Raw genomic sequence first — 23456 nt, forward strand, 5'->3', positions numbered from 1 at the left:
GGGTGAATTCAATGCAAGCAAGGCTGTGCCTAGGCATGATGAGGATGGCATATTAATGATACATCAGTAATAACTTTATTATAAAACATTAAACCTCAATGCAAATGGATTTTCAGAAAAACTTGTGTATTTACAAAAACACATTTACATGAACAAAGAGACAGAAATGCCGCTGAGGACACGTCCAGCTCTTCTGCACTTGCAACCACAATACAGAGTGTAGCAGCACTGTGATCTGACTTATTAGCTTTATTAGCCTCTGCCTGTAGGTGGGACACCTACTGCTGGACAGCATGCTGTCTCTTGTGCTTAAGAATCTCTGTGGAAGTGAGGGTCAGGTCTTTACCACACAGGTCACAATGGTATACCCTTGCTAGACTGGATGTTGAAGAAGAAACAGGCTTTTCACTTTCCAGTTCTGCAAAATAAGAAAAAAGGATTCTCTTAAATCTATTAGAACTGTTAGGTTCAGTATTGGTGTTATAATTTAACTTGGCTAGTGTACCTATTATATAATTAATGTGTAACATGGTTTCATGGATCCCAAGTACATGAGTAAATGTGATCTGTGGGAATTGTTTAGAAAATGGGATCTCCATTTGAGATCATTTCTGCTTTTATTTCCATTTAAGACAAATCCTGAAAACCCACTAGCAACTTCAATGATTGATTATGAGACTGCAAAAAGTCTATTTCTCTAGGTCTATCAAACACAGTATGCTAGAATGTATGCTAGTTTGTACGTGTCCATTGCACTGTAAAACAGTGACCACAAATCCATTAAATGTACATTCTTGCCATGCTCAAACCCACTAGATTCAAGACTAAATTCGAAATACAAAGGTCACCTACCGTCCTCTTGCTTTTCACCTCCCGGCCTGCAGGTGGCCTCGTGGTGCATGCGCTCTAGAGGGGTGAACGGCATATGCAGGTCACAGTGCGGGCATGTCCAGAATGTACGCAGACACTCACTGTACAAGTCCTTAGAGTCCTGTAATGACAGAAACAAGGGGTTGTTGCGTCATCCCCAACGAAAGGGTTTGTATCCTGGAAACAACCGAAAACTACATATACTGCAGGCTCTTACACTCAGACAGTTGTAGGTGAAGAAGCTGGTGACCCGCAGTCCACCCTTGACTTGGTCGGGTTCAGCCTTCACCCCAGGGAAGAGTGAGTTTAGGATTGGGGCTCCTTCTAAGGCAGAATCTGGCTGTGGCCCGATGTACAGGTTCTGAGTCTGCAGAGCTGTTAGGCGGCACAGACTGTAACTTACCTGAACAACACAAACACCAGAAAATCAACCTGAATACAAATATTCCCGACAAGAACCTGACAAGTCGGCCAAAATTGCACAGCATAAAATTTTAACAACATAAAATGTAAAATGACTTGTTTTGCTCACGTACTTCTGGGACAAGATTATTTGTTAGTCTCAGCGGTACGAAAAAACACCCACAAAAAATGTAGCTACATTATTGGCTCTATGAATTTATATTTAATTTTAAATTTAGAGTGAACTATGAAAGTGATGGGATATTAATTGAATTGTTTAAAAATTTATCAATTTATTATATTTAGCCTCAAAATTTACTTCTTTAAGTCTCATTACATTTTGCTGTTGCATCTTCTGTCTGGTTATGGATATCAGTAAGCGTTTGCAAATTTATACAGTAGACACCTAAAATGTCTTCACTTGCCCAAAACATTTAAAAATGAATTGAGAATATTTTCCCCCGTTTTGTTAACTTTTGTGGAAGGTTAAAATGAAGTAAATGAAGCATGCAAGGGCAGCACTGGGACAGGGGCAAACTTTACAGACAAACTTAGTGTAAATCTAGATTGTTTACAAAGCTTTTCCCATGGTAGTTATCCTCTTTTCAGTAAACGTGGCGAGGGTTTCATAAATTTAAAGAAAAGGGCACCCCGACAGTTCGGGATTCGAACCTGCAACCTTCCAGTTACGAGTCCACTTCCTTACCACTCTGAGCACCACTGCCCTTACGTCAGCGTTCTCATGGTTTTGACCTTTTATGACCCCCAGTTCAGACCTGATGTGTCTGATTATGTATTCCGTACCTCTGTGTACAGCAAATAGCGGACCAGGTTTTCCCCCAGCTTCTCCAGCTCACGTCTCGGGGCCCTGTGCTTGCTGAGTTGGGCCTGCAGGAGGCGCTCCCACTCCCCACGCAGCGTGAGGGCGGAGGAGAGAATCCTCAGGGCGCCGTCCCCATCGCTCAGGCACAGCTCCAGCCAGCCGTCCACCACCATACGAGTGCAGTCTGCATTACTGTCCACCGAGTTGGCCACGAGAAGCAGGGCCTGCAGAGTACAGAAGCAGCTCAGTAGAACAACACATATCACCATGAGCCGTGACCTCCATCAGGCTTAATGTTTTAAAGTCCATCATTGTTTCTGAAGCACAACAATAAGAAGCTGTAATCCCAGCAGCATCAGGCAGAGTTATAAAACCCCTGCCAACTCAGTGGTCTAAAAGGATAACTTATTCATTGGAATTATTCTTTTTTTTTTATCCTAATTGTCCCTGTAATTCTAGAACAGCTTCAGCAAGTACATGAAAAAACAAAAGAGGAAAAGGTCATTATAACTCTCCACCACTGTACACTTGCTTCACCTGCAGGGCTGGCACTCGCACACAGTTGGACACGTAGGGCTTGTTTGTCTCCAGTAAAGTGACAAAGGCCAGCAACTGGTGCCTACTGCTCTGCCCCTTTTCTGCCCCTGAATGTCAGCGTAGAGAGAGAGAGAGGAAATGAATGTAGCGTGCTGCATTTCGTAGTAGAGAAAAGCATTAACTCATCTATTCACATCAATAGGGAATCTAAGTTTGGGTTGTCCCATAAGTAGGAAATACAACAGATATCAAATTATATTAAAGCAATAAGCCAGAAAGGCACTCTGTTACAGTGACTTTACCACAGAAAGATGGCTTCACTGACCAAAATCAGATTAAAACAATTACAAGAATTAACTTTCAGAAAAAAATATTAAACAATTAAATGATAGTTAATTTTTTTTCCAAGTGTTTTCATGAATAAATTCACATGAAACATTTCCACCAGGGGTGAAGTGGATCTTTCCAAATGTCACCCACCCAATTTTAAACTGTTTTTAAACCCTTTTTCACCAACAAAAATATCTTTCCGTGATTTTTTTTCCCACAGGGATTCAAAGTCATCCAGTATCTGGCTACAACAGTTTACTTCCCCTTAGTTGATGGCAACTACTGTTTAGAGACTTTTGACTAGATTATGTTACATGTTTATGTAACTAAGGTGTACACAAGTACACTACCAGTCAAAGGTCTGGGCACACCTACTATATGGCGGTTATAGATTACTAAGAGTCTATTGCAAGAAACTGATTTAGTATTTTTGTAGCAGCAGTTGCCTCTTTGTACCTTCATGAGTGAATGATAAGAAAGTGTTCAGTATAAACCTTCAGGACTGTTGGAAACCGTCCCTGTTATCTAACTTAAGGTGGTGGAGGAAAAAGAAATGTATAGTGTAAAAGATGCGAGATCCATAAACAAGTAGGCGCATCCAGACTTTTGATTGGTAGTGTAGACATTACAACATCATTCAGATGTCATGTTCTGGGTACCAAATTCGCTTCTCTCCAGCTCAGGAACATGGAGAACCTCAGGGTCGCTGGCGAACACGCTGGTGGGGTGGATCACCACACCCTGCTTGTTACGAGTGTGGAATATCTGAAATGTAACACAACAGGCTGTAACAAAACTGGAAATAAGTCCTAGAAGAGAACACTGGAACGCGTGGGTTGCTCACTTGCTCAGATTCCTTGCGGGTGGCGTTGTGCTCGTCGGGCGCTGCCAGCTGTGGGTAGAGCCCGCGGCACAATAGAAGCTTAAGCAGGCACTGCTGTCGTGATGAGAGGTCCTGACTGGCATTGGCCACCTCCTGGAGCTCATGCACATTGTGCCGCAGTTTAAACTTCACTTCCTGTGTGTAAGTCGCAATAGCAATGGTCACACTGACTTGCTAAATCACCCAGACCACAAAGAGAATAGCACAAATAGCAAACTTCTGTAGTGTAGCAAACAGTACACTAAATATAAAACAAAATATAAAATGCAACAGGTCCAGACTATGTGAAACTGGTAGCCATATCTCACCTGGATATCCACGCTCTCTCCTGCCCCATCCTTCTCCTTCTTCTTCCCACGCCCTGCTGAGCTCTCCTCCTCTGAGCCTGAAGACCCAGCAAGGTCCTCGCCTCCCTCTCCCAGCTTCAGGACTTTACGCCGGCCGCCCTCCTGCAGGTCGTGCTGCCGTTTGAGCTGGTGGAGGCGCCTGCGCTCGGTCAGGCGATCCCTGCGCTGACTGCGTTGCTCTGTCGTTGCACTGGTCGCTTCGTCCTCCAGCAGCTCATGACTCCTCAGTAGCTCCTACAGCCAACATATAAAAAGTATGGCTAAGTATTGCTAATGAAAACGAATAGAAATACATACTACTTATATTTGGTAGTTTAGTCTCTTTCTGCTGGTTGGTTTGGTTTCTTCGATCTGATACAATATCTTAAAATCACAGACAAAAAAAAACAGACCAACATTTTTTGTATTATTTACTTAATTCAAGATTTCATAATAAAAATAAATAAATAAATAAAAATCGTTTTTATTTGTCTGTTCACAGTTATGTTCATTAATAAGCACAGTAGCAGGACAGGGCATGATAACCATTTTCAATGTGTCTAATTTCCACTTTCTGGCACCTTAAACTGGCGACGTAGGTTGGTCATTTCATACAGCCGCTGCTCCTCCAGTCCCCGCCTCCTGCACCACTTCCTGGAGCCTCCGCCCCTCTCCCCTTTCACCTGTCAGAGAGAGGGATGTTCTCAGCACACCGGCCCTCCTGGTCTTTAGAAGGGTGAGCTCCTCACATCAAAACCCTCAGTATAGTGAGGCGGACCATGCACACACACAAATACAAGCACACACACCCTCGTTCTTGTTCTGTTTCACGCTCACAGTGCCACCAGTCACCAACCTGAACCCAAGCATTGAAAGTGTTGAGAAGAGTGAAGGGGTCTCCCTGGTTACTCTGCAGTGGCTGGCGTGCAGTGGTGCAGTCAGGGTTATGCTGGGCACTCCGCAGGAATGGCGACTGAACACTGAGCGCTGCGGCAACCGTCAAAACCGGCTCCACCAGATTAAACAATGAACCCAAGACCAGCATCTTGCCTGTACACATTCAAACACAAAATATCAAAGAATTTCGAATAGAACTTTAATGTTTCAATTTTCTATTCCAGGAGACTCAAATCCGGATTTTAGAGAAGATCTGCTTACATCTGCTATTGATCCACATATTGCCCCTCACCTATTACCACGTCTACAGGCAGCTGAGCCAACAGTGTCCCGATGGGTGTGAGCTCCGCACGAGCGTCCAGGGCGCCCTGCTCCTTCAGATACGTCACTGCAGTCTGGATGCTGGCGGCTGGCGGAGGGTCGATGAAGACAAAGGAGCGAGGGTCTCCCAATCCCATACTCTTCATCTGTGCATAAACACACACAAAACAGCCTGAATTATCACCACCTGCTCTTCCGGTTATATTTCCTTGATTTCTCTTTTGCTATTCTAACTGAAATATTAATGTTAAGATTGTTGTTAATACCTTGCATTCTGACATTTCAAACATTTTTTTTTTATAATAATCCAGAGGAGCATATATGAAAGATGTTTTCACCTGGAGCACCAGGGAATCCAGTGCCACCCTGTGGATCTCTGGGACAGGGTAGGGGGCAAAAGCATCGTAGTCGGATTCTGAGTAGAGGCGGTAGCAGACCCCTGGTCCTGTGCGGCCAGCACGGCCCTTCCTCTGCTCCGAGCTGGCCCTGCTGATCCAGAACTCCTGCAGCCGCTGCATCTTCGCCTTGGGGTCAAAGCTCATCTCCTTTACCTTCCCTGCAAGAACACAGTGGCCTGTCTTACTTTTCTTACTTTTAATCAGAATGACAAAATGCATGTTCTCTTATTTCCTTTCTGACCTGAGTCCACCACAAAGCGTACTCCATCAATGGTGACTGAAGTCTCAGCAATATTAGTGCAGATGATGCATTTCCGGACCCCAGGGGGAGGAATGTCAAAAACCTGGAGGACGACATTCACAAGATATACAATTAAAGCCAAATTTCTGGTACCCTGCATATTCTCTGGCTCATCTGCCTTTAAACAGTCCTCGACTTCTCAAGTTGATCCAGAATTTTGCAGCACGACTTGTTTTCGACAATCCCAAATTCTCCAACACCCCTCCACTGGCTCCCTGTAGCTCCCTGCATCAGATTCAAAATACAGATGCTTGCCTACAAAGGCAAAAAGGGGTCAGCAGCACCCTCCTACCTCAGATCCCTCATCTCTCCTCGCTCTGCAAAGCGATCTCTCCGATCCTCCAGCACTGATCGACTGGTACCAACATACTAGGAAAGCATTAATCTAGACGGTCTATGAACTTCCACTAGATGTCCGAACAACTGAGTCACTAAAGATCTTCAAACGCAAGGTTAAAGGCTTCCTTACTAATACTTGGATAGTATATATCTTATGTATATTTATTTTTTAAAAATCGTTTGGGTTCTGAGTTATTAAGATAAAGGTATTTACAGAGTGGTTCCTATAGGTTCCAGAAGTGAGGGATTTCTATGGTGGACATTTTAAAGGACTTAAGTAAGTCTCTCTGTATGAGAGCATCTGCCAAATGCTGTGAATCTACCTTGTCCTGCTGGGCCAGAGAGAGGGTGCTGTGCAACGGCAGGACAATCCAGCGATTTGTGTGAGTTGCATAGATCTGACAGGCATCCAGGACAGTGGAGATCTCAGCCACACCGCTGAGAAAGAGCAGAAGGTCTCCCCTCTCCTCGGCCGGGTACCGCTGGTCGATGCCCTGTAGCACGCGCAGGTAGGGCCGAGGGTCCAGCTTCTCTGATTTTGAAGACTGTTCCTCTGCTGGAATAGGCTGGTAGATCACCTGCGCAAAAAGCACAAACACTTTTGAACATGTAATGTAAATCCTCAGTGTTCATGGTTTAAAAAACGATGTCTTGGCATTGTGTTTTTTCTCAACAAGTTAAAGACTTCAAAGATTCTATTGAGATTTGTATTGACAGATGCCTCACTTGTATGGGAAAGAGCCTTCCAGGCACCTGCAGCACCGGCGCATTGTTGAAGTACTCAGAGAACAGCTTGATGTTGATCGTGGCGGACATCAGCACCAGGCGCAGGTCTGGGCGCAGACCAGTCAGGGAGCGCAGAACCCCCAGCAGGAAGTCACAGTGCAGGTGTCTCTCGTGCACCTCATCCACAATCAACACCTGGTACTGCCCGAGGGAGTGGTCCTGCTGAATCTGCCTGAGCAGAAGCCCCTCTGTCAGGAACAGCAGCTTGGTGGCCAGAGTACGCGTAGTCTCAAATCGGATCTGGTAGCCAACCTACAGCCAAAATAAAAGACAGCAATTATATCCAGTCTGCTGAACTGGATATGAAATAGCTCTGAAGGAGCTGATAATGAGAGAGGGAAAGGAAATTTGTGGCCTGGGATGAGGCAACAATGCAAAAGCCCGAACTGGCCCATTCCTCCCATCTGCAATAACCATCAGCATCCCTTCATCTATTAAGAAGTAGCATTAATAATGTGGTTGTTGTTGTTGTTATTCTTCTTCTTATTATTATTATTAAAATGAAATAAAATGGAGTTTCACACAATTGATCATGGGCTTGAGACAGGTCTGTCAAGCAGCATGTAATCTTGTCTTCTGAATTTTTCAGAAGACGAGCGTTGCACTGCAAGAGAGAACAGATGACTTGTATAATGTGCTAAAATTTGACAATCTCAATAAAACGCCTGTTTTTTTTGTTTTTTTTATATGTTGTAAAAGGATTTTCAGAGGGCACAATGAATGCAAATGCAAGTGCTAAGATATACTGGCTGAGGGGTAATTAAAAGTGGTTGATTTATGAAATGGTCCAGTCCTGATGCCTAAACAGTAGACATACAGTACAGGCCAAAGGTTTGGACACACCTTCTCATTCAATGTGTTTTCTTTATTTTCATGACCATTTACATTGGTAGATTCTCACTGAAGGCATAAAAACTATGAATGAACACATGTGGAGTTATGTGCTTAACAAAAAGTGAAGACCTGACCTCCACAGTCACCGGACCTAAACCCCATCTGGATGGTTTGGGGTGAGCTGGACCGCAGAGTGAAGGAAAAGGGGCCAACAAGTGCTAAATACTTGTTTAGCACTAGAATATTAGAAACTAGAATATAAAACATGTTTCTCCAGTAGAGACAGTACTGTTATGGTCTAACAGTAGATCTCCATACCTTGGATCCATACTGGTTGAGGCTCTCAAAGCTGACCCTTTTGGCCAGAGAGATGCAGGCGATGCGCCGTGGCTGCGTGCAGGCAATGTTGGTGAAGCCTGAATTCAGCAGGTACTGCGGAACCTGGGTGGACTTTCCACAGCCGGTGTCTCCGGCCACTACCACGACAGGGTGCCCCTTCACCAGATTCACAATCTTGTCCCGGTATTGGAAAATGGGAAGGCTTTTCTGTTCCCGCCGGAGCTTGGCCAGCTTGCTGAAGCTCTGCTTCTGACTAAAGTCCAGGAAGTGGAGGAGGGCTAGTCTGCAGTCCGCGATCTCCTGCTTGCCAGAGCCTGAAGTGGCGTGTCCGTGCTTGGAGGAGAGCACTTTCTCCTCCACGTCCTTGGTGTAGACAGAAATGTTGATTCTATAACGGGCATCATACTCCTTGGGCAGACCCAGGTCCACGCCGCCGGCCTTCTTCGGCGGTTTGCCCTCAGATGATGCTCTTCCTTTGGAGTCTTTCGACCCTGACATTTCCTTCTTGGCCTTGAACCTTTGGAAGCGTTCAAAGAATGCCCAGAAGTCCTTGTGCTCGCCGCTCCCGGCCTGGATGTAGTCGTGCGGCCGGAAGAAAATTTCATCCATCTGTGCGCGACAGTGAGGGCTGTCCCATTCCCAGCATCGACCTCCACCCCTCCTGTCTGACGCCATCCCGTGCAGAAGCAGCTCTGGAGCCCCTAAATATCACATCTCACATGGATTCCTTCAGTCAAAAATACATCTTAAATAAAGCATTAATAGCATTTAAACGACCCGGTTTAACCAAGATGCAAAAAAAAAAAAAAAATTAAAATCGACCTACAGTCTACAGTTGGTGTAAAAAAGACTTCAGACCGGCGCAGTCGTGAAATGGTGGCGGAAAGATAACATGGCTGCACCACTGCCGTGTTCCGTCTGCAAATAGGCTCCGTTCTGCTCGTAAACCGCACAAGCCTTGGTTCCTAGTCGAACGAGTTCTTCTCTGCTTAACTTGCTGGACGGGGAAAAAAAAAAAAAAAAACTTTTGTGTACAAATGACCACGTAACTAAATAAAACGAGAGCAGAAGGTAGAACAGCAATTGTTCCGACCAGGGTCCAGTTACATTAACGAGTATGGTAGGAATCACCCTGTTCAAGAATTTCATTTTGTGTTATCTTTTATTCATTTATATCCATTCAACCAGTAGTTATTTCATTTACATTTATCCATTATTCAGCTATGTTTCTTAAACCAGCATATAACCAGCTATTTAACCAGCATAAGTATGTGATTATAATCTACTGTATAAAATAAGATAAGATAAGATGATCCTTTATGAGTCCCACAAGTGGGAAATTTACATTGTCACGGCAGGAAGTGGACAGTACAAGACAAGAGCAGCAGTAAACAACAGCACAGACACTATGTCGACTGTATAAAATACAAGTTCACTGGGCAAATAATGGAATAAATAGTCCTAGAACAGGGAATGTGAGTTGTAAAAAGAAAAACTTTACATATGTACAGAGTGGGTAGATCAAATTTTTGATAGATATACACAAGGGTGGGTAGATATACACATATTGCACTTGGGAGAAGTGGAGAGGAGATGGAGAGATTCAGAAGGTCTTTCCAGGGGTTGACAGAATCTCGTCCCACATTGTTGGCGCCGCAGCCTGCCGCTGAAGGAGCTGCTCAGTCCTGTCAGGGTTTCCTGCATGGGGTGGGAGATGTTGTCCAGCATTCTCCTGTCTCTCACCACCTCCACTGGGTTCAGAGGGCATCCTGGAACAGAGCTGGCCGTCCATATCAGCCTGTTCAGTCTCTTTCTGTCCCCAGCAGAGATGCTACCTCCCCGGCAGACCACACCATAAAAGATGGCTGAGGCCACCACAGAGTCTTAAAAGGTCTTCAAGAGTGGACCCTTCACCCCAAAAGCCTGTACAAGGCATCAGGGTTGTTAGTCCAGTCCAGTTTATGGTTCAGATGAACACCAAGGTACCAGTAGCTCTCCACAGCCTCAATGTCCATACCCTGGATGTTTAGTGGTTGTAGTGGAAGATGTTTGTGTACCACCAACTCCTTGGTCTTTCCAGTGTAGATCTGGAGGTAGATCTGCTGGCACCAGTCCACAAAGTCCCTGGTCAGCACTCTGTCCCCATTCATGATGAGGCCGATTATTGCAGAGTCACCATAGAACTTCTGTAGGAAGCTGTTGGTGGAGTTGTAGGTGATGTCTACTACAAAGGAACAGAGTGCCCGCTCCTCTTCAGACAATCCTAGCTGACTTGTCTCCTTGTACAAGAATTAACACCTTCTCAACTCTGGGAATGTTTACCAGTAAAAGCAATATTTCCATAAGAACTCATATTCAACTTTTTTATTTTAATCTTCCTTTTTTGTGCATGATCAATTGTGTGAAACACATTTTATTTAATAGTAATAACAACATTATCATTGCTACTTATTAATAGATGAAGAATGTAGAATGCTTTCTTGCCCAAGTCCATTCCAGATGGGAGGAACAAATCTTTTATTGTCACAAAGATCAAAATTCCATTCCTCCCATCATAATCAGTTCTTTTACAAGTTACTTTATGTATCCAAAATCAGCAGCGATTTGTGGTTAAGCCCATTGGGAATTTTTACTGCAACTACAACTCTAAAACTTCTTAAAGCTGAATACCGTTGGGCCTTCTGGCCACAATGCTGAGTGCTGTATATAAATAAATGGGTGTGACTAGGATCTGATTTTTAAGCAGTCCTGCCCGAATCATCAAATTTTTTTGATAATTAAATGATTGTCTTTGTTACACGTGACAAATATTTTCTATAATTCCTATGGGGGGAAAAAAAAGTAGGTACTCTTTAACACCGCATGTGTCTCACTGGCAATAAATAAGTGTTGGTGTAGTGAGCTATTCAACCAAAATACACTTGAATACTTTTAATATTTAAAATTGACCACATAAATATTATATGACCATTACAGAAACTAAAATGTAATGCCTTTCCTAGTTCAAGCATATGGCAAGCGTATAGGTCAACCGGTCAATTACACAGAAAACTTGAAAGGATAACAAGAATATACAGTCCTTTATTTAATTACCATGTGTAATCCCTGAATTGAAACCAAACTTGTCCATTTTAAAACATTATTAAAAAGGTCACATTTCAGAAAAAAGTAGACTATATATATATAATATGTTCCTTTCAGGGGATTGATGTGAATTATGTTAGATGCCAGCCAATATTCTGCATAGTTTAAATGTTACAAAAACAAATGCCATGTTGACCATGAATTCCACAAGACTGAATTACATGCAATACGAGACAGAGAGGAATGAGGGTTCACAAACATAAAATCAACTCTTAAAAAAATAAATCATAACTCACTACACATGTACAATCAAAAGCTCAGTAGTAATCAAATTAAAAAAGAAAAGGGAAAAAAAGGTAGATGATATGCTTGGAAAAAGCAATTGAGTTCACAATGTAAGTATAAAAAAAGCCTTTAGTACAAATCCATGATTAAAATACAAGGTGCTTTTTATTTAAAAATGTTGACTGACGGAAACAGATGTAACAGAGTCTCTCCATAATGCTATATCCAGGCATACCAGCTAAACATACCTAAATTCGTACGCTGTACTCACAATGGAAGTGATCAGAAACAAAGACTTAAAAAAAATAACAAATTCACATATTTTAAAACATACATTTAATCCCAAGCAATCCTTTTTTATATCATTTCACCCCCCCTGAATAAAAAACCCTCTTTCTCCGTTATATATAAAAGTCTTTTTTTTGCCAGAAAGAAGGTTTTAAATAAAACAGCAGGAAGTAGTGCATCACCATTTCCTGGATGAGGCTGAGGTGGACGACAAGCCACGTTAAAGTTTGTTCCTAATGTTCAATTTTACCCAGTAAGGGTGGTTACCACAACAGTCATGAAAATGACAGAAAAAGAAGTTTCCTCTTCTAAACCCCTGTACGCTCCTTTATCCAACCACGAAACTTTGAGACAGTGGTGTAGATACCGGGCTTGTTTCGCCGAGCGCAGCCGTCACCCCAGCTCACCACGCCAGCTAGGAATGTGTGGCCACCTGGAGCGTTTAAGCTGTTCAGGGGACCACCAGAATCCCCCTAAAACAGAGACATTATGATTAAACATTTGTTCTAGAACAGTCCTGATAATGAATGTGCAAACTTGCCTACTTGAAATTGCTAACACACAAAATACATTCAATAAAATACCACATCAAATGATACCTGACATATATTGATATATTTCAGATTGCACTGAAGTTTGAGGTGGGAATGAGCATACCTGGCAGGCGTCCACACCGCCAGTCAGAACTCCGGCACACATCATGCGTGATGTCAGCAGGCCATTCATCAGGTTATTGCAGACAGTCTCGTTAATGAGTCGTACCTCTGCTTTCTGAAGCACAGTCGCAGCAAAACCTACCGTACATGCACAAAAAGAGTGCGCTTACAATGCAGCATGCATTAACAATACATAAGATAAATCTATGATACATCAAAATGACAATCTACCTCCTTCCTTGGTGGCACCCCAACCCGTGATCCAAACAGACTTGCCGGCTGGAAATGAGTATGAAGGTGAAGGCAGACAGATGGGTCGGATCTTGTTCCCAAAAGTCAGAGGTCTGTCCAACTCCATCAGGGCCATGTCGTAATCGAATGTGTACGTGTTGTAGGATGGGTGCGCAATGACCTGTTTCAAGTTTCTCTTCTCTGCCTTGGACTTGTCCTTCTGGGTGTGGAGCCCAAAATATGCTTCCCAGGTTTGGGGCTGAGAGTACCTGCACATAAACACAACAGTATAAAGTGATTATGCCAACAGTAACTACTCAAAGGTGGCAGTGTTCACACTGCAAATCTTAGCTCATAAAATGGAGCAAAATATGAAGAAATCTTCACGTAGTAGGTCATAGAAATACAGTCAATTGCCAAAGGGAATATGACAACATGTTTGCTTCTTTGTTGTTGTGATCATTTGTCGCATGACCTTAATTCAAATTTGAAGCAATTATCACCAAAACACATCGATTGCTAAGACCTGAGCAGTACAAAAGTGATCTTATCAGTATTCGTTTCATTCTTTGAATAATTCTAATTTCAAGCCAATTATTACAGTTACCTCAGCAGCTGTAAAAGGTGAAAAGAGAGTGGACATACCTGGTTTTGGTGTCATCCTGTACACAGTGGGCAGCAGTGACTATCCAGCTATCACTGATGATGGAGGCTCCACACACGTGAGACCCCCTGACTTGGAGGCTGACCTGCCAGGGCCACTCCCCATCGACAGCATCCTGTCCTCCAACGATGCGCCCTGCTGACTTTGTATACTGTTTACCGCAATCTGACAGACAAAAGAAACCAAAAGGATTGGGAATCAAAACATTCATTTATATTAAATACTACATGAGAGTGAGAACATGTAGGTGATGTACACCTACTGGAAGTAGCTATTGGGACATGAACTTATATATAGGCTCTAATACTGGGGACCACGATGGAGGAATATTTTGATGGTGGTTCTCTCAAAATTAGGCATTGCACCTTTAAAAAAATCCATGCACTCTATATAAGCAATATAATCAACTATTTGACCCATGTGATGACACTTGAAGTCCCTTGCAATCCTCAGCACTAGACATTTGGTGGGGTCAAAATAATGTGTGTGTGTGTGTGTGTGTGTGTTTTGGGTGTCAACATGGGGCACCATACCACAGTTTTGCTCATCGGAACCATCGGAACAGTCCTTGACGCCATCACACTCCGGATTCAACGAGTTCACACACTTGTTGTTCTTACACTTGTACGTCTTGTCTGTGCAAGGCACATCTATGGCTTCTGTAAGGAAAGTGGACAATAATTGCAAACAAATGAGAACCTTTTATTAGTATATTATATACATGACATTTTCACAGAACAAGATACATTCCCAATATGGAACAGAGATACCCAGCAGACTGGTCTGAGATCAGCATTCCCACTATAACATGGTTTGTGATTAAGGAATCAAGACAGATTCTCAACCTTCATTTACATTTACAGCATTTATCAGACCCTTCCCATTTACCCTTCCCACATGTAGCTTCATCCGACCCATCGTCGCAGTCATTTTGGCCATCACAACGCATCTTCATTGAGACGCAGTGATCATTTGCACATGTAAATTCATCTGGCTTGCAGACACCTGAATTGGGAGGGGAAAGTGTGAGAAACATCTTGAATAAAATCTTTGACACCAGCAGGACCATACAGTTAAGTGTCTTGTTGAAGGACACAGTGCTTGTTAAGGCAGAGTTTAAACTTATGACCTGATGGCCACCACCATAAAAGAAGCGGCATCTTACCGCAGTTCTCCTCGTCAGTGTTATCCCCACAATCATTGATGCCATCGCATTTCCAGAACATAGGCTTACAAAAGCCATTTTTACAGCTGACTTGAGTGGCACCACACTCTGCACACAAACAAAGCCAATTTAACTAAAGCAAAGCTTTACAGTCAAGTTTCAACAGTCCAGCTGACTTTTAAATGAATGAGTAAAACTTAATCATTAATATGCAATCAAAATAAGCAAAAACAAAACATTCTACATCAAAATAAGCAAAAACAAACAAAAAAAAAAAAAACAGACACAAATTCTATTTACACTACCAGTCAAAAGTTTGAATGCACCTGCTCTGTGGCAGTTATTGAGACTAAAATGTAGGGCATTTTGAAGAATCCAAAGGAAAAAATAAATAAATAAATAAATAAAACAAAACAAAAAAACCCTGAAACAGTCCCTGTTGTCTAACTAAGAGTGTGAAATGCTGCAACCACAGCAAAAGCTTTCTGCTTTAGAGAGACTCGAATCTTTAATTTTGTCTGAGATATATAAAAACAAACATTGTGTGTGTTGTTTCATAGTCCTGTGTCTTCAGTTTTTTTCTATGTTGTACAAAATGCAAGACCCATAAAAGAGTAAGTATGTCCAAAATTTGGACTGGTAGTGAAACATTTGATTTTTTTAGAAGGATAACCCTAAAACATAAAGCTCTAATTTGCAGACAATGTAACATGTACTCACGGCAGTTTTTCTCGTCGCTGCTGTCTCCACAGTCATTCCATCCATCACACTTCTGTACAGGTTTAATGCAACGCTTGTTGGCACAGAGGAACATCAGAGGACAAGCTGTTGGCACAGAGCAGATAGGATCAGTTTCGCTCAGAAAACCAGGTTGTTGCCAAAGCAGAAGATAAGTGCACTCCCTGACGCTTACGGTCACTGGGTTCATAGGCAGTGTACGTAGCTGAAAAGCCACGGTCTACGTATGAAGAATCAGAGATGAACTTCACAGTCATTTCGTTGCTCTGGGATGCTTCCATTAAATTGCTGGATGTCCCACACATCCTGAAAAGACAAAAAGTGCACGTGTCAATGCAGTCTGAGCTAAGACTCTTTCCTATAGACAAGTGGCCTAAAAGGACAGAACGTGGCCTCACTTTCTTGTGCCAATCTCCACATAATCCTTCTGACAGACGGAATTGGACTGTCCTGGCTCAACCATCCGGAACTTGTCAAAGACCACTTTAACAAATTTACCTTGAGGAACCTTGGGGAAAAAAGGCACATGGAAAGGCACTTTATATATACTGTATATATTTCAGCATACACAGTATATTTGTATTATTCCTCTCACCCTGATTGTCCATTCACATTGGGTAAGCTGTGGGTAGAAGTCTGGGTACTTTGGTGAGGTAAAAGTGCCTGAATTACCCGTCAGTATCCCACCACAGGTAGCTGGATTAGGGAAAATAACAAAAATAAATTCTCAAATGTGTTGAAAAACATGAATCATCATGAAATAATGAACAGACAGGGACCCCCGTACTTGTGGACAGTGGAACCTGTGTTGCACGAGCCCTGAATCCCGGGAAGTTCATGACATCATTAGTAACCAGTGTGACCAGCATAACATTGCCGGAGGAGTGAAAAGTCAGGTGGTCACTGAAAACCCCACAAATCCTATACACACACAAAGGAAGAGAAAAGAGAAGGTCTGCACTTCAGTGTGAGTTTATAGCATAAACATACTGACAAATTAAAGATTGTAATAAAGTGGAAACTACTACATACTTTAATTTTCAGGAAGTACTCTGAGTATTTATAGTATTCTATGGATAGTACTCTAGGAATGGCTGCTCAGCTTCACCTGTCTTGCCCACAGTCATCCTATAATCCCATCTGTAGCTGGAATTAATATTTCCCTGACTACTGAGCACGATCTCAACTCAGAACAGTGTTATAATGCTGCTGACCACCAGACGGTGCTATAACCCAAACAATAACGTTCTGAACAGAAATTGCTAAATTGTGGGCTAATTTTCTTGCAATCCCTCAATGCCTGTCTGATTTTTCTTCACAAGAAACTGTGAACACTCACTCGTTCAACACACGGCTCTCGATGGCCACCAGCGAGTCGTACACTTTCACAAAGTCATTTTTGCAGTTCTCCTCCAGGCTGAATGACTCAAATTCGAGCTTAATGATGTAGCCAGGGTCTGCCCTAAGCTCCCACTGGACCATGGTGTTGGAGGGGTATGGGTAGTTGGGGAAGCCAGGTGATTCTATGACACTGGCCACATTTGGCTGCAGGTGTTGGGCGTATCTGGTAGACTCTGAAGGAAAATATTTCAAAACGTTAATTCTTGAAGAAAAAAAGGAATAAGAATAAAGAGGGTTTTAGTGCCCTCCCATTCCTTAAAAGCCTCACTCACGTTTTGTTGATGACACCATCCTTGAATCTAAAGCTGAAAATAACCATAAAATGTCAATAAGGCAAAGATATTTATTTGCTCAGCAGCACAAACAATAAATACTAAAGCATGTAGCCTGTGAGACATGCTAGCTACGTCACATTTACTTGGTAGTGGAAATAGGAATCATCCCTCTCTTTCTAAAGTTTATTCTAAAAAAACATCATAACAGTATGTCTTTTGAGGATGCAGTGATAATAACTGAACATGCGCTATGTCTTATTTGGACAATGTATGCTCTCTGTGTTACCTGAATAGTTAATGGCGTCAATGAGGAGTCTGCTACTGCTGCCTGTACGTCCCTGCAGCTTGTCAATGGAGGAGATGATGCGATCCACTTCCACCTGGTCTTTTTCAGGAACGTGAAACTCGGACAAGTAGTATGCAATTACACTGCCCTCGCTGTGATAAAAAGAAGAAAAAAAGAAAATTGGAGTTTTTTATTTTATATATATATACATACATACATACATACATACATATATATATATATAAAAAAAATGACTTCACCAGAAATCCTGGTGAACTTGGAAAGGAAGGTCTCTATTGAAAAAGACCTCTTGTTCTATTTGGTGATCTTCGGTTGGGTACAGCGACAACTCAATCATGGTGTATAACAGGGTGGTAGTAGCCTAGTGGGTAACACACTCTCCTATGAACCAGGCGACCCAGGTTCAAATCCCACTTACTACTTATTACTTGTGTCCCTGAGCAAGACACTTAACCCTGAGTGTCTCCAGGGGGGGACTGTCCCTGTAACTACTGATTGTAAGTCACTCTGGATAAAGGGCGACTGATAAATGCTGTAAATATAAATGTGTATAACGGGGCAAATCAATGAATTTGAGCAATCCAATATACATTTCAAATCATGTTTACTAACATGATTTTTTTGTAAAACAGCAAAGGTTTCTGAATAAGAAGCATTTACACGTAAGTCTTCGATACAGACATGTAGAAAAATAATGTGACAAGTTTATGTATGTCACCCTCAGAAAACTGTGTATTAATGAAGCACCACCTTAAAACATAAAACGCTCTAGCATGAGTAAAGGTAATCTCCTTGTGCAGTGTTGTGAAGAGGTTGGAGAAAACATGAAAACCTGAAAGCTTGCACAGTTGAACTTATGTAGTTTTTCCTCAGCTTTGGTTCCTTGTAGTAGATTTCATTCAGCTGTAAGAATAAAAAGACAAATTCATAAACAGTCATCGAAGGTCATATGCGTATAAACAAATATTCCTCAAAGCCGTACGGCAAAACCGTCTTACCTGTGAGACTACCTGGCTGGCCAGGTCTTTGAATTCAGTGCTGTTTGGGTTCTCGTAACCATTAACAAATGCCTGGTTAGTGAGCCGCATTGAGCCAGCGTAAATTTTCTTAATGTTGGCTTCACCGCGTACTGTGGGCAGAGAGGACAAACGTTAGTTGTTCATGAGAAGAACTGTTGCGGTTGCACAGAAGGAATCGTATGTGAATGTGGAGCCAAATAAATAAAGTTCTCACAGTGGTAATGCCAGAGCAGCAGTCCAATGATGAGTGACAATATGAAAGCAAATGCTACCGCACTGAGCACAATGGTGAGCTTCCCCAGACCCTTCCTCTTCTCCAGCTTTTTAGAGTCAGAGGCTGGCAGAAACTGCACGGCCATCTCAAGTTCGTGGTCCTAAAAACGTGAGAGAAGTGTTTCACATTGAATACATAATACGTGTGTGTGTGTGTGTGTTTACAAAAAATCCAAATAAAATATGATTACTTGAAACTGCGACTTCTGGAAACAGCTCAGGAGGCAAAAAGAATGTATGTTAAGGGGCATAGAGTTGGATCAAAGTCCAAAGATAACAGGGGAGGTCCTTTTTTATAAGCAAGTCACAACACAGGAAGCGGCCTAAATACAACACTGATCTGCAGTCAAGGGGCATGAAACATGTCATTTTAAGAATTCAGCAGGAGGAGATACAGATTATAAATGTGAGTCTTTTTAGCAGAAAAAGCTTCTCAATAGCACTTTATGGCACTGAGGTAAATAAACCAACGTTTAAAATAGACTGTCAACATTATTCTGTGGGATTTTACATGCCTGAACAGATCGGAATGCTTAATTGTGTCTAATTCTCAATTAATTACACAGGTTCTGCAACTCACCGAACAGGATTGTGCTCACACACACAAGCATACATATATTCACCAAGGAATTTTATACATGTTAATGCTCAAAATTTTTATCATGTGCATTTGTAGTACATTTTTGTCAAAAATATCTTACAAACTATCTTACAAAAATTGATACTAAGCTTTAATATCGATATCAATTAGCACTGGTATCGATACTTAAATTCGAGTTTTGCCTACAGCTATTTAAAGCTATTTTCAACAGGCACTGCAGCAGGCAGCCCCTCCCCCGGGCTACCTGGAGGACCAACTACTTACATGAGACGCACTTTAAACACGGGAGCAAGCGAGAGCAGGTCCAGCGTCAAAATGTAAAAAGCTAGAGCATTTCTAGAAGTATTTCGAATATTACGGACACAGCGCCTATCAAGGCGAGCAGCAGGAAAGGTTTAGCAAAGCATTTGAAACATCACTCCAAATTATCCATAGAGTTGAGAGGGGGGGGGGGGTTGGGGGTAAAAGATGTTCAAATGTAATGTGAACATTTTAATTGCCAATGTCAAGCAATGCAGCTGAAATAAGATAACTACAAGAATTATGTAATTGCACTACACGCATTTATTTACTTTTGTTGCATGAGAACTGAGCAGTACTTTTTATTATTATTAATTAATGTATTACTTATTTCTTTATGTATCAATATGTGTGTGTATATATGGCATATATCTAAAATCTTTTTGATTAAAAAACTAAAAAAGTTCCTTTGTTTGTTTGTTCTCCCCTTTAGTAGCAAAAATATCACTTTCTCAGTAATACTTAAGTACATTACATGCAAGTACACTATTCATAATAATGCATTTATTAAAGAGTTTATTAAAATAAAGTTTGCTAATCCAAAATACAGAGGTGTTTTATTAATATTATTAGTATAAATCCAATTGCAGAGGATTTTCCATATACTACTATCAATTTCATAAGTGTTATATATCAGTCTCAGTTGTACTGAGATGTTTTTTTGGGGAGATGGGAAGATGGGAAATTCTTATGTTGTCATAAGGGGGAGGAAGTGGTAACCAAAGCAGTCTTTACAAATAATAACCATTTCTAGCCACTGCAGGACCATAGACAGGCTAGGGGAACTCATATTAATGTTAAATAATCTCACAAATTGGGGACCCTATTCTGAATGGAGGCTCTACTGTTATTTTGTTTGTACCAGCTCCCTACACATGGTATTCTGACCACTAAATGCATATAATAAAAGCATGGTAAAAAAGATTGTGCCATTTCAACAAACAATAAGAAAAATGTTTAATAGCTGACTAAATAAATGGATTGTAGCCTCAAACACTGTTCTGAAACCAAATCACGATAACAGATCTCTCGCACCACCATAAATAGCAAGTATAAATCACGTCTACCCTGAAGTGAGAATAGAGCTAATTTATGGTTAAGTTCAGACAGTAATACTAGACCAAAATTTCACAGATTCTGTTGTAGTGGTACCATATCCACCAAGGATTTAGTACATTTACATATTTGTCAGAAAACTTCAAACTCAAATATAGACATGGTCAAAGGTTAAGACAATGTGCTTCACCTGTTACTGGATCCACTGGCTTTAAGTGATTAAATAGAAAATGTACTGACTGATGAGGGGCAATTGTAGTCCTCGTCTGTCATTGTCCCTGTAACCTTTCATTTTAGTCATCATGATCTCCACCTAGTTGAACTAATCAGCCCACAGTCTACAATAGCTCAGGTTGCACTGGATATTTGCTTCTCTTTCTACTGAACAGATATGATGGTCTCTTCAACAATTTCAGGAGTACCAAAAGTACTCTGAAGGACCGTTGAGTCCAAACTCAAACTCAAAACAGAAAAGTCTTGACAAATGAGTAGGAAGCTTCTAAGGAGTTCATATGCAGGACATCAAAGAGGACGCAGCATGCCAAAGTACGGTCTCCAAACCTCACCAACCACAAGTGCTTCACTCACAAGGAATACGGTAGACGGTGTCTTCGCTCAACTGGAGTGTGGGTTAGACAACTGACAAAACATTAACCACAAGCACTAAAAACATCAGGTTTCAGATGGCCCAACATTTTGCCCTATTCTCGATTGTTCACGGTCTGATTATTACAAACACCTGAATGGGACAGGAGCTCACTAACTCTGGCCCAGAAAATTGTCATTTGTTAAAATAAAATGAACAAAAAAAAATCAGTTTTAGCTTACTTCTGTTTTCATTACGGCTACCAGCAGAGATTTACTAGTTCTGGCACTGATTAGACAGGAAAAAGTGACTGACTCACAATCTGCAGCAGAAAATGTTGTTGTGGGATTTTTTTTTTTTTTTTTTTTTACTTTTTTAGGTGAAATATAATTCACTTTATGCCAAGGATTCAAATATTCCTTTTTGAGTATTTGCTTAAAGATAGATAGCGTGTGTGTGTGTGTGTGTGTGTGTGTGTGTGTGTGTGTGTCTGTTCTGTGAAAAGTCACAGGATCGTAAAGTGGAGGGCACGTTGGGACGGGGCGTTACCAGCACCTATCACAGGCTTGGAAGCCGTGAACAAACGCATGGCGGATCTGCTGAAAGAAAGAGTGTGAAGTCGCAATGGAATTGGGGGGATTCAGCATAAAGTACTGTCAAGCGCACACACACACACCCAGCTGAGACAGGAAGTGAATGACAGAAAGTTACATGCACATGAGGCAACAAAGATCTGTGTATGAAGATAAATTCGTAGGCCTGTTATTTTTAGAAATGTCAGTGATGCTGTTTTACAATTTGAATAGATTTTTGCCCGTTTGCTTTGTTACGAATAAACACTTTTTGAAGGAGCGTTTTATTTGATTTAGTGCCTTTAGTAAAATCGGATCCACACGTGTGGGTTCTCGGACCTTTGAGAACCAACCCGTAAGTTTGGACCGGTGGACCCGATTCCAAAGGGACGCCCGCTGAAGAGCTGGAAAGACAAGACGCCGGCTGGATCGAAGTGCCGACCCACGAATGGTGGCTTGTTTTTTTAATCACATCTTGTTAGAAAATGTCATTCTAGTAGTTTTACGCACCCACTCACTTTGTTATTAGGCAGTAATAATAAATGGCAGGAGCGGCATAACTTATTCAGGGGGATAAAATATCCTGGGGTGGTAGTAGCCTAGTGGGTAACACACTCGCCTGTGAACCAGAAGACCCAGGTTCAAATCCCACTCACTACCATCGTGTCCCTGATAAATGCTGTAAATGTAAATGTATCCTAAAGAAATCTGAGAATTCATACGTGATTGGCCCGGGACCATCTGGAGAGAAGGTGCGTAAGTTCTGGCCTTCCCACTGCTGTCCCACTTTTGAACCACCCGTGACAGTCTGCTGAAATGTTTTACTGCCGACTTGCGTAACAGTGAACCCCACTTCCATTTCAATTGGAAGAAACATATCAAATACACCTCACAAAAACGAACACTTGCCATCCTAAATACACGAATGCATTGTCCACGGCTATTAATTTCTGTAACACGTGTAACCTGGAGTGTAATACTTTATACGTCGTCGTGACTTTAGCTGCTGGTGTGACCGTAGCGCACAGTGAGTATTTTACATACCGGAGTATAACGCGGTCCCGTGTCCATCGCGTCCATGACTTATATATATAAAAAAAGATTGACTGTCGAAAGAGAAAAGATAATTCCTTTTTTGTTGAATGAATTTAAGTGTTCTCCGTAGCTTCTCGGGGAGTGCCCAGTGCCTTTTGTCTTCAAAAATAACCTGCTGCGGGTCGCTGTCGTCTGAAGAGATTCTGCGCGCACGAAAAAATAAACAAGAAAGCCCCCCAAATTGTATATTCCAATTAGCGGCGATGCACTAATTGTTGAGCGTTGGCCTCGTAAGCGTCGTTGGTTAAAACAGAATGAAAGCGTGATGTATTTTCTCAACCGATGGCGACTCTCTGCGAGACCCGAAAACTTCCGGGAAGATCGCTTTACTCCGGGCGTGGCGATACTCACCTGCGGGGCCTGCAGGTAGCGCGCAGCTCCGTGGCGTTGTTGCCAGAACCGCCATTTTCACGCTGATGTGTTTTCGATTTTCGATAAGATTTTTTTTTTAAACGCAAAAAATAAAAACAAAAT

General features: G+C 41.9%; 2 protein-coding genes across 4 annotated transcripts; both read right to left on the reverse strand.

Moving 5' to 3' along the window:
• Positions 1 to 52: 52 nt before the first annotated feature.
• Positions 53 to 9277, reverse strand: dhx34 (DEAH (Asp-Glu-Ala-His) box polypeptide 34). Of its 3 annotated transcripts, XM_028962183.1 has the most exons (17): positions 9213 to 9277; positions 8366 to 9087; positions 7154 to 7465; positions 6751 to 7005; positions 6029 to 6131; positions 5728 to 5945; positions 5361 to 5535; positions 5028 to 5221; positions 4753 to 4854; positions 4154 to 4426; positions 3807 to 3980; positions 3622 to 3727; positions 2633 to 2739; positions 2077 to 2319; positions 1088 to 1273; positions 853 to 991; positions 53 to 418 (listed from the first exon to the last, which is right to left on the reverse strand). In XM_028962183.1, the coding sequence occupies exons 2-17, from the start codon at positions 9059 to 9061 to the stop codon at positions 279 to 281; spliced, it is 3423 nt and encodes a 1140-aa protein (XP_028818016.1). In that variant the 5' UTR covers positions 9062 to 9087; positions 9213 to 9277; the 3' UTR covers positions 53 to 278. The 3 variants fall into 3 exon arrangements, 2 of the variants coding, with proteins under 2 accessions (XP_028818016.1, XP_028818015.1); XM_028962182.1 differs by having other exon boundaries at positions 8366 to 9277; XR_003743203.1 differs by lacking the exon at positions 53 to 418 and having other exon boundaries at positions 1088 to 1245; positions 8366 to 9277.
• Positions 9278 to 11447: 2170 nt separating this feature from the next.
• On the reverse strand, positions 11448 to 23321 carry st14a (ST14 transmembrane serine protease matriptase a). Its single transcript, XM_028961710.1, has 19 exons — positions 22932 to 23321; positions 18714 to 18873; positions 18479 to 18609; positions 18313 to 18383; positions 17460 to 17611; positions 17171 to 17203; positions 16837 to 17071; positions 16285 to 16418; positions 16093 to 16193; positions 15896 to 16005; positions 15673 to 15803; positions 15480 to 15584; positions 14760 to 14867; positions 14483 to 14599; positions 14128 to 14253; positions 13576 to 13759; positions 12931 to 13199; positions 12701 to 12837; positions 11448 to 12516 (listed from the first exon to the last, which is right to left on the reverse strand). Exons 1-19 carry the CDS (start codon positions 22965 to 22967, stop codon positions 12352 to 12354), a joined length of 2505 nt encoding a protein of 834 aa, XP_028817543.1. The 5' UTR covers positions 22968 to 23321; the 3' UTR covers positions 11448 to 12351.
• Positions 23322 to 23456: the final 135 nt, after the last annotated feature.

The sequence above is a fragment of the Denticeps clupeoides genome, chromosome 19 (assembly GCF_900700375.1).
Source record: "Denticeps clupeoides chromosome 19, fDenClu1.1, whole genome shotgun sequence".
NCBI classification, from domain to species: domain Eukaryota; kingdom Metazoa; phylum Chordata; class Actinopteri; order Clupeiformes; family Denticipitidae; genus Denticeps; species Denticeps clupeoides.

What these genes read in the sequence shown, in the direction of transcription:
- st14a (XM_028961710.1), bottom strand. Translation starts at nt 22,967, where the DNA reads ATGGACGCGATGGACACGGGACCGCGTTATACTCCG. An exon ending in CGGGACCGCGTTATACTCCG is followed by an intron (nt 18,874 to 22,931) that starts GTATGTAAAATA and finishes TCACGTTTTTAG; the next exon opens with GACCACGAACTTGAGATGGC. An exon ending in CCAGCCAGGTAGTCTCACAG is followed by an intron (nt 18,384 to 18,478) that starts GTAAGACGGTTT and finishes TTATTCTTACAG; the next exon opens with CTGAATGAAATCTACTACAA.
- dhx34 (XM_028962183.1), bottom strand. Translation starts at nt 9,061, where the DNA reads ATGGCGTCAGACAGGAGGGGTGGAGGTCGATGCTGGGAATGGGACAGC. An exon ending in CCCGCAAGGAATCTGAGCAA is followed by an intron (nt 3,728 to 3,806) that starts GTGAGCAACCCA and finishes GTTACATTTCAG; the next exon opens with ATATTCCACACTCGTAACAA. An exon ending in TGCGAGTGCCAGCCCTGCAG is followed by an intron (nt 2,320 to 2,632) that starts GTGAAGCAAGTG and finishes TGTACTCTGCAG; the next exon opens with GCCCTGCTTCTCGTGGCCAA.